The sequence below is a fragment of the Plecotus auritus genome (genome assembly GCF_963455305.1).
Source record: "Plecotus auritus genome assembly, chromosome: 8".
Taxonomy (NCBI): Eukaryota; Metazoa; Chordata; class Mammalia; order Chiroptera; family Vespertilionidae; genus Plecotus; species Plecotus auritus.
Genome location: NC_137782.1, coordinates 29,405,474 through 29,415,584, shown reverse-complemented (window position 1 = coordinate 29,415,584; position 10,111 = coordinate 29,405,474). Strand labels below are relative to the sequence as shown.

At 49.3% G+C, this 10,111-nt stretch overlaps 1 protein-coding gene across 1 annotated transcript; it reads right to left on the bottom strand.

The window, feature by feature from the left end:
• Nucleotides 1–385: 385 nt before the first annotated feature.
• Nucleotides 386–1,087, bottom strand: DNAJB8 (DnaJ heat shock protein family (Hsp40) member B8; the record flags this gene model as incomplete). The annotated part of the gene is made up of 1 exon (XM_080684814.1): nt 386–1,087. The coding sequence occupies one exon, from the start codon at nt 1,085–1,087 to the stop codon at nt 386–388; it is 702 nt and encodes a 233-aa protein (XP_080540940.1).
• Nucleotides 1,088–10,111: the final 9,024 nt, after the last annotated feature.

The window sequence follows — 10,111 nt, the reverse complement described above, 5'->3', positions numbered from 1 at the left end:
CTTCCTCTCTGAAATCAATACAAACATTTTTTTTTTTTAAATAGTAGGTGTGGAACACAAGGTTGGGTTGAGATGGATGGATGGTCATGGCATTTATCAACTGACACGATACAGATGAGAGATCATAAATCACCTGCAGAACCACCCCTGCATCCTCCTCTCACTGCCCCCAACAGTGGGGTTTGGGAGGCAGTACCCGCAGCCCTGAGGCCCAGGCCCCTCTGCACATCCACTTGTGCTGGAGCCAGTGCTGCGCAGGTCCACGTGGATGCCCACCACCCCCCAAAGCCGGGCCAGCTGATTAGATGCACTCACTTGGAACGTTTATTAACCATCAGCCTGTGGTTGTGGTCAGGCGGTGGGTGCAAGGCCTGGGAGGCCACAGTTACTTGCTGTCCACTCGTTTAAGCTGCTCCTTGCCGTTGATGGTCAACGACTTGAGCTGCCCATCCTCTTGCACTTCCACACGCTCCTGCCCGTTCTCCACGATGCGCTTGGTGGTGACCCTGTGTCCATTAACCATCTCGGTGGATGACATCACTGACTTGAACCCTGAGCTGCCAGAGCCAGAGCCCCCAAAGGAGGTGGATGAGAAGGTGGTGCGGCTAGCGGTCCCCCCGCGGCCCAGAGTGTCGAAAGCGGAGAAGGCCTCCATGAAGGCTGGGAACTCACCGAAGCCGTTGGAGAAGGCGGCCCTCAGGCCGTGGCCTTGGCCGGCACGGTCACTGTTGAAGGGGGCAACCCAGAAGTCAAAGGAGAAAGGATCCAGGCCACCAAAAAACTCGCGGAAGATGTCCTCGGGGTTCCGGAAGGTGTAGCCGCTGTCGAAGGGGCTGTTGTAAGGGGTGCTGGCCCCGCCCCCGGCCCCCCAGCTGTCACAGCCAGCCCGGTCGTATAGAGAGCGCTTCTTGGAGTCGGACAGGACCTCGTAGGCCTCGGACACCTGCTTGAACTTCTTCTCAGCCTCCTCCTTGTTGTCAGGGTTCTTGTCAGGGTGCCAGCGCAAGGCCAGCTTTCGGTAGGCCTTCTTGATGTCCTCCGGGGAGGCACTGGACTGTACCCCCAGCACTTCGTAATAGTTAACCATGCTGAAGGGGGAGTTGGAGTGGAGGTGGGTGAGAAGGTGAAGTGGGCCCAGGGGCCCAGGTGATTAGGATGGGTGCTGAGGAGGCGGCAGCTGGCGTGGGTCCCTCAGCAGGGGTCTTGCTGGCTCTGGGCGTGGCTCTGCCCAGCGAGTTTACCCTTTCATAGTACCAGCTTTCAGGGACAGGTGGATACCTCCACTGAAAGGGGTGGGGGGGAGGGGAGGGACACTGCCACTGTGGGGCCAGGCAGGGCCAGGTTCCCCAGCAGAGCTGAGACCAGGCCCTTTATGACATCAGCCCGTGGGCGGGGCAGATCCACCCCCAGCTCTGGACCCAGCAACACTGGGCATGTTGGCTGAGCCACAGGATCTGGGCCCACGAGGGCAACAAAGGTCAGTGATGTTGGTCAAGGGAAGGGAGTGAGGGCTTCCTGGGATATGGTGAATGGCTGGGTTGTTGGTATGGGTTGAGGGGGCCCAAGGTGGAGGTTCAGGCAGGATAGGGGCAGGAGTTCGTTCTTCTTGGGCCCCATTATCCTATCAGATCCTCAAAGGTAAGCTCCACAAAGGCAGGGATGTTTGTCAGCATCTAGGACAGTGCCTGGCAATCAGTTCAACTTGTTGAATGAATGAAGCTCAGAGACATGCAGCAACATACTCAAGGTCACAGAGTATTGTCAGTGAGAGAGAGGGAGATACAAACCCAGGGCTTTCTGAAACTAGTGGACAGCAAATCAAAAGAAGCATTTCACCCTGGCCAGTTTTTCTCAGGGGTTAGAGCCTCAGCCTGCAGACTGAAAGGTCAAGGGTTCGATTCCCAGTCAAGGACATGCACCTGGGTTGCAGGTTCCCAGCCCCAGTAGGGTCACATACAGGAGGCAACCTAGCAATGTCTCTCTCTCTCACATCACTGTTTCTCTCTCTCTATCTCCCCTTCTTCCTCCCTTTCACTCTCTAGAAATTAATGGAAAAAATATCCTCCAGTGAGGATCAAAAAATAAATTAAAAGAAGCATTTCACTCAATTCTGGAAAGGAAAATAGCTCTAGATTAGTGAGTGTAATGGATTGAATAGTGTTTCTCCCCCCACCCCTCCCCCACCCCCGAAAAAAAAAGGATATGTTCCTGTCATCATGGCCAGAATCTATGAATGTGACCTTATTTGGAAAAGTCTTCACAGATGTAATTAAATTAGGGATCTCAAGATGTAGTAATCATCCTGGATTATCTGGGTTGGTTTTAAATCTAATGACAAGTACCCTTATGAGAGACACACAGAAAGGCACACTAAGAGAAGAGTGGGTGATGAGATGATGGGGCAGAAACGGGGGTGATGCAGCGCAAGGAAAGCCAATAGTTACCAGAAGCTGTAAGGAGCAAGGAAGGCTACTCTCTCGGAGACTCTGGAAGGACTGTAGCACGGATGACACTTATTTTGGACTTCTAGCTTCCACAACTGTGAGGGAACAAATTTCTGTTGTTTTAAGCCACCTAGTGTGTGTTAGTCATGGTAGCCCAAGGAAACTAAGACAGTATGCATTTCTATCTTTTAAATTTTTTAAAAATTATTGTTCTAATGTTGGATCATTTTTTAGAAATGGCAATTGACAGTATTGATTAACATCTATTCCTACCTTTACTTGACCTCCCTCCAGTTACGATGGAAAACATGCCAAACTGCCTCCTAACCAAGCCAATGAGGAACTTAGCTGTTTGGATCACTAATTCAACTAGGATGGCATTTCTCTTCCTCCTTCCCTTCCTTCATCCCTCCTTCCTGCCCTCTCTTCTTCCTGTTTCTAATGTCTATTTCTTTTTATTATTCTCCCTCCCTCTTTCTCTTTTCCTTCAACACTCATTGGAACTGGCTTCCCAGTACCTTGCAGGGGAGAGCATGTTCTCACCAATTCCAGATGCCCGGAGGAATGAAAGTAGAATCTGGAGACACTTTGCAAACCCGACCTAGAGATAAACGCCATCACCCCACATACCTTACCAAGAACAGGATTTGCTCTCTGTGCCCCACATCCATCCACCCACACTGACTAACACACGTACGTCATGTCGCTTGGTAGAGGAAATGAATGACAGAATAACTTCACTGGGCTTAGCTACAGATGAAAATATTTCTACATTTTTGTAACTATATTTCTGCCACTATAGTTAGAACCTGTTCTTGACAGGTCTGTCTATTAAAACTGGGGAAAGATACCAACCCACATAATTCTCCATGACAATGACATTGGGAGTAGTGCTGTTGTTGACTATGGTGACTATAGGGACATGATAAAGTGAGGTATGCATGGTGACAGATAAGGCATCATTGAAACAGTAGAAGTCATTAGGGTAGCAGTATTGGTGTGAAGGCTGTGGTGATAGTGGAGTTGACAATGGCAAAAGTGGTGCTAGTGGAGGTAATGGTGACACTGGTGGTGAGGATGTTGGTGGAGACAGTAACTTATGGTAGCAGTGGTAGTAGTGGTCATGGTAACAATGGAAGGGATGGTAATTGTGAGATAAGTGGTGAAGAGGTGTTGATAGTGATGGTGGAGGTGTGATGGATGTGGCTACTAGCAGAGCTGTTGGTGAGGTTTGTGGTGGTGTTGGTGGTCCTGGCGGTGGTGATGTTGGTAATTGTGGTGATGAAGGCAGTGAGGTAGTCGAAGTTGCATGTTACAAAGCTGTGCTACAGTAACAATCCCCACATTTCCATGCCTTTTGAAAGACATTTAGTTCTTTTCCACTTTACTTGTTAGCTCCACTCACACGTCTTCTCATTCTGGATCCCAGGCTGAGGAAGTGGCTCTAATCTGAAACATACCATTCTCATGGCAGAAAGGGTGCAAGTAAGAGCTGGTAGAAACCTGGGATGCCTCTTAAGACTTCTGTTGGGATGTGACGAGTGTCACTCTTGATCACACCATGTAGTCAAAACCAGTGTCAATGGAGTGAGAATAGTACTCCTTTAGGAAGATTCTGCAAATCTCAATCAACATCTGGAGAGGCACAATACTCTTTTTTTTTTTTTTTTTCGATCCTCACCAAAAGATATGTTTTTCATTTATTCTAGAGAGAGAGGAAGGGAGAGGGAGAGAGAAAAACAGAGAGAAACATCGATTGGTTGCCTCCCGTACACACCCCAAATGAGGATGGTAAGGCACAATACTCTTATAGGGAAGAGAGAGTGGTCAATATTGCAGTATGCTACAGATGATATTGGGGATGATGGAGGCTGTGATAATGATGGCCCTGGTAGAAATGGTGGTGCTGCTGCTAGTTATGGAAGTGGAAGTGGTGATGTAGGTGGCATAACTGTGATTGTAATGAAAAATAGTGGGGATGCTGAAAGTGGTGGGAATGATACACTGGTGGGAATGACTGCTATAGCCATAGTGCTGATAGTGGGGGTAATGATACTGGTGGTGTAGTGTTCTATATTTTCTCTTGGTAACTCAGCACTACCACCATCTTCTTCTATAGTCTTCTCTGCATAGCAGACAATTCTGGAGGATTTTATAGAATCCCCTTACCCATATGGTCCCAGATTAGAGTCTTTCAATTCATGAGATTTGGAAAGTGGAAAAGAAAGAGGCAGTTGTAGGCAGATGACCACCCAAAGGTTCACAGCAGCTTCTGGGCAATTTTCTGAGAATCCCCTGCTTCAGAACTGGAGGCTGAGCTATTCAGGGGCAGCATCCCAGAACATCATGCGATTCCCAGCAGCTTCCTGAGAGCTCTGAGATCTACTCTCTTTGGAGCTGCCGACTGAGACCATCAGCAATGACTTGCTTCCTTGATCTTTACTCCCCTGGGTTGCTCAAAGGTTGTGGAGACTTTATTAAACGTCTTCATACCAGTTATTCTAGTACAGTCAGCAACTGTGTACATGTGTCATAAGGACAGTTGCTCAGATGAAGGTGGTGCGAGTGGAGGACATAGGCATGGTGATGATGATGATGATGATGATGATAATGATGATGATGATGCAGGTGGTGATGGTGTGATGTCAGAGGTGGTGTTGGAGGTAGTGATGATGATTGTCATGGTTGAGCTCGAGGTAATGGTTAGCTGGCTGTGGTAGATGTGGTGATGGTGGTGGTAGTGGTGGTGACAGAGGAGATGATGATGGTAGTCATAAGGAAGGTTGTGGTAATGATAATGATGGTGGTGTTAGTGATGACAGTGATGGGTGTATTTCTGCTCATGGTAATGTGAATACTAGTAGAGGTAGACATGGTGATGATAATGATAGAAATGAAGCAAGTAGTAGAGATGGTAATGGTGATGATGATGGTGGTAGAGATGGTGGTAATAATGGAGGTAATATCAGAGGTGGGATGGTGGTAGCAGTGATAGAAGTGCTGGTGATTGTAGTTATGATGATGGTCCTAGTAATGGTGATACTGGTTGAGATAATGAAGATGATGTCCGGGGCAGAATGTGATAGGGGTGATGGGAGTGATAGTGTGGTAATAGTGATATGAGCAATGCGATGATGATACCATAGTAATGGTGATGGTAATAGTGATGGTGGTGATGATGGAGGTAGGGATGATGGGATGGTGATGGTGATGGTGATAGGGTGATGTGACATTGGTAAGGGGGTTGATGACAACAGCAACACTACAAGTGAAGCCTGAGGATGCCATAGCAGTGTAATTAGGACAGTATGTGGGTGGCTACAGCAATGTTAATAGACAAGGAACCCAGAATGATGAGGTGCCCAAGAAACCTACAGATGTTTCCTCCTACCCAGATTCCCCTCTTGCCTCCTTGCCTGAGACGCTGGTGCTGACCACTTCTGTCCTCCCAAGGAGGAATTTTCTTCTGATCCCTGCTATTCTCGAGCCCATTGGCAGGTTCCCTATCCTGCTCTATGCCCAGGCCCTGTGCCCAGCCTGAGGCCTCATCCTGGGGTGGATCTGTAGGAAGCAGCTGGGGTGAAGACAGGGCTGGAGACCCCATCATATATCCCTGGGGTCAGAGCTGTTCCAGAGCCCAGCTCCTCACTGCTAAAGGTGCCCTGAAGACAGAAAGCCTTCCCAGTTCCCCGGGTGGGCATGGGGCAAGCTCCCCACAAAGAAAGGTGTGGAGCCTGGTGGCAACATGCAGAGGTGATTTCGCCTTTTACAAAGATGGAGGAATAGGGTGACCAGGCATGAGCATTAGCTCAGGCCCCCACAGTCTTGTCTCCAACTCTCTCTGTCCTCATTTGTCAATGGGGTAGTGAAACTCCTCCTTTTCAGGACTTCCTCCACTCTGGGGAGCCAGCCTAGCCTCCCAGGTCTCTGACCTTTGAGGTCCCTAAAGCCAGCCCCCTGAACCAGGCCTGAGGAGAGAGAAGACCTTGAGTGACCAGGTGATCTCAGGCAGAGCCTGGCCTGCACAGGGAGGACCAGAGAGGGCAGGGCACAGCCAAGATCACACAGCAGTCCCAGGAACCCTCCCCCATGGTGAGCTGATAGAGGCCAATTAGGCCACCAATTGGTATTCTGAGCAGCCAGAGGCCCCTCTCTGTCTTTGTAATTAATGGAGTGGCTTTTTAAAAGGATTCTAATCACCCCGGATTCCTATCTGCTTATCACTAGCATTCCTAATTAGATGATCCTGGCAGTCACTGGGCTAATTCTCTCCAGCCCCATGCAGCCCTGCCCAGCCTAGGGCAGCCCACCCTACCCCCCTCTCAGTCCCCACCCTCAGCCAGATGGGCAGTTCAGGCCTTCTCTCCCCTCAGGGCCCCCGGTTCTCTAACTGCATTACCTTCAGGATGGATGGGCGACAGCAATGGATGGATGGGTCACTGGATGGACAGTGACAGGTGAGTGAAGGGATTGAACGAACAACTATGAGAGTGCATAGATGGATAGACAGACAGACAGACTGAGAGGTTAAGAGCTCAGCTTGTCAAGTCTGACGCTCTGTTATTTATTAGCTGTGTGTTCTTAGTGAAGTCACTTAAGCTCTCTGTGCCATTTCCTCATCTCATCTGTAAAATGGGGGTAGTTATAGTATTTTCCTCATAGGGTTGCTGTGAGGACAGCTTACTTGCTAGTATAATCATGACCATGTTGATAAGGATGCACAGATGGGTGGATGGAAAGACAGACTGACAGGTGAGGGAAGGAATAGTAGATGAACAGGTCCATGGAGGAATGGATACAAGGCTGGATGCACATACAAATTGGTGGGCTTATGGAAAGCTGGTCACGTGGTGTGTTATTAAACAGGCGGAAGGGACAGTGAGTGCTCAGCGCAGACAGGGAGGTGTGGGAAGTGGAGGGCAACCCTTCTCCTTCTCTAGAAGTGACAGGACCATCTCAGCTCAGGTCTCAACACAGACCTGGCCCAGGTTTGCTTTCCCTCCCTAGGACTGCCAGGAAAGCTTCCTGCTCAACCCTCCAGCTAGGGGGGATGGCTGCCCACTGGGTCCCCAGGATCCTTCCCTCAGTCTTAACACCCTTCCTGGTAGAGACCCATGCGGTCTCTGGCAGCTCAGATCTAACCTCAAGTAGGGCTTTACTGCTAAGGCATCAGTTGTGGGACCCCCGCCCCCTGAGTTCCAAAGTGTACCAGCCTGTTAGGGCAGCCTCTCCCCTCCTCACTCACAGTTCCCTAGTCCTCAGCCCACCAACCTTGCATGGAGTGACCCTGGGCAGGACTGATCACAGGTCCAACAGCTGGTCCCAAGCCTCTAGATTGAAGGATTCAACTCCCAGAGCCTTCCCACATAACCAAGGGCCCGGCAGCTTCTGGTGTATGGGGTTTCCTAGATCTTTCTGGAAAGAGTATACAACAAAGAAGCCTGACGTGTCTTCCCGAATCAAGGCCTGCATGCACACATTCACATCAGCAGACATCCATTCATTCATCTGTCTACCCAGTTAATTCTCCCATCCAGCCATCCACCAACCACTCACCCATCTATCCATCCCACAGGTTTCTTGAGCTCCTGTCCACACATGTGCTGTGTGCCAGGCACTCCTCTGGGTGTTGCAGGTATATATACCAGTGAACATACTAGACAGGGCCTTGTCCTCATAGAGCTGACATCTAGTGGTGGAGATACAAGAAACTGATAACTTATGAACATTCAATATAATGGCAGGTAGTGAAAGGTGTCGCGGAGAAAAACAAAGCAGAAAAGACTTAGAGAGTGATAGCGCTTCTCTTTTAGACAGGGTAGTCAGATAGAGCACCTCCACATGCACACCCAGGCACTGATGCCCCCGTGTGTTTGTACATACCTGTATAGACAAATACACATGCATACATGCGCACGCAAGAGCACACATACACACACAAGGCCTGCAGCCCTGCTGTGCCTGGGCAGTGTCTCTAAAGGCACCCCTACTGGCTCCAGGTGGGGAGGTCCAGGACTGCTTACCTTTTCTCCCCTCAGGCTTCTCCATGCCCTGAAGGGTGGGCAGGACCTGAGACTTGGTATAACTACCAGACTGTGGGATGTTATTCCCGAGTGCAGGACATTATATAAGACTCCTGCCAAGCTGCCAAGAATCCTGCAGCTGCAAGCAAACCTCAGGTAGAGCCCGGCTTTGGTCAGCATGTGACTGCAGCTTTGTGGGACCCTAAGTGAGGACCAGCTACATGGTGGTGTTACAATTAGTAGCTATTTATCACACACCGTGGGCTCCTGACCCACAGAGACGGTGAAATAATAAATGTGTGTGGTTTTAAGCTGCTCAGTTTGTGGCCATTTGTTATGCATGGTACTCGCTATATTAGTAGCTGTATTTTTAGATTTCTAAAATGTTTCATAATTGAAATTAAAAGGTTAAGAAAGATCCCTATGATATAAGACAGAAAGCAACAAAAATGAACAAAACACACACCAAAAACTCACTGACAGAGACAGCAGTGTGGTGGTTATCAGAGGGAAAGGGGGTTGGATGGAGATTGAAGAGAGGAAAGGATATGATGATAGGAGGAGACTAAACTTTGGGTAATAAACACACAATGCAATATACAGACGACATATGATAGTACTATGCTTGAAACGTATATAATGGTATTAACCAATGTCACCCCAATAAATTTAATAAAGAAATCTTTAATGAAAGAAAAGATAGATCTCTATAGAAGAAGAGACAGGTTGCAGGGCATGAGCCTGAGGCTGAGGGTTGGGGCAGGTACTACAAGCAGGTGAGGATGACTCTAGGCAGTGGACGGTGGAAGGGGGCACAGAGAATAACATCAGGATGGTGTCAGTGGTGGTGTGCTCTGATATATGTGTACAAGAGTCCCCTTCATGCCTACATTTTGAGGAAAGGAGGCCCATCCCAACATCCCCTCAAAGCTGGTGAAACCTGAATCACAGACCCACCTCCCAGATCAGCCCAGGCAAACCTAAGGAAGGGACAGGGAGAAGGAGCAAGGGGTACCTAGGGAGCCCCACAGTGTAGCAGAGGCACTGGGAGGGACATATGGAACAGTGGAAGAAGGCAGCTGCAAAGAGTCCACTAAGTCCTCTCTCCAAGGAGGTGATCCCTATAACTCCAGCCTGCATGCCCGTGCAGAGAGATCCTAGGGCCTGAGACCTCAATCCGGCCCCCACTGGTCCTCATTTTCCCCAGCTGAACAGGAGGGGCCGGGGAACAGGGTGAGGGGAAACACTGAAAGCACCTACTAAATAGTCAGAGGCATCCCAATGGCACTCCCAGAGACCCTGCGAGTCTTAAATGCTATGGAAGAAGGAGAAATAGAAGGGTGAGCAGCTTGTCCTGGATCCCAAACACCCCGGGCTTCTAGGAGTTGAAAAGTTTTTGCGTGGGGGCTCAGTCTGAAGACCAATAGGCTGAAATGGCATTAGAAGGGTGTCTCCTGGCTAGGTGAGCTCTCTTAGGACTGAGGACCTTTGTCTTTCTCATCCTTACAACAATCCTGCAAGGTGTGGTCTTGCTTTACTGGTGAGGAGTCAGGATTCAGAGAGGCTACACCGTTCGCTCCAGGCTATGCAGAAAAAGAGAAGCAGGTTTGTCTGCTCCACAGCTAGGTCTTGCCCCTGGTGATA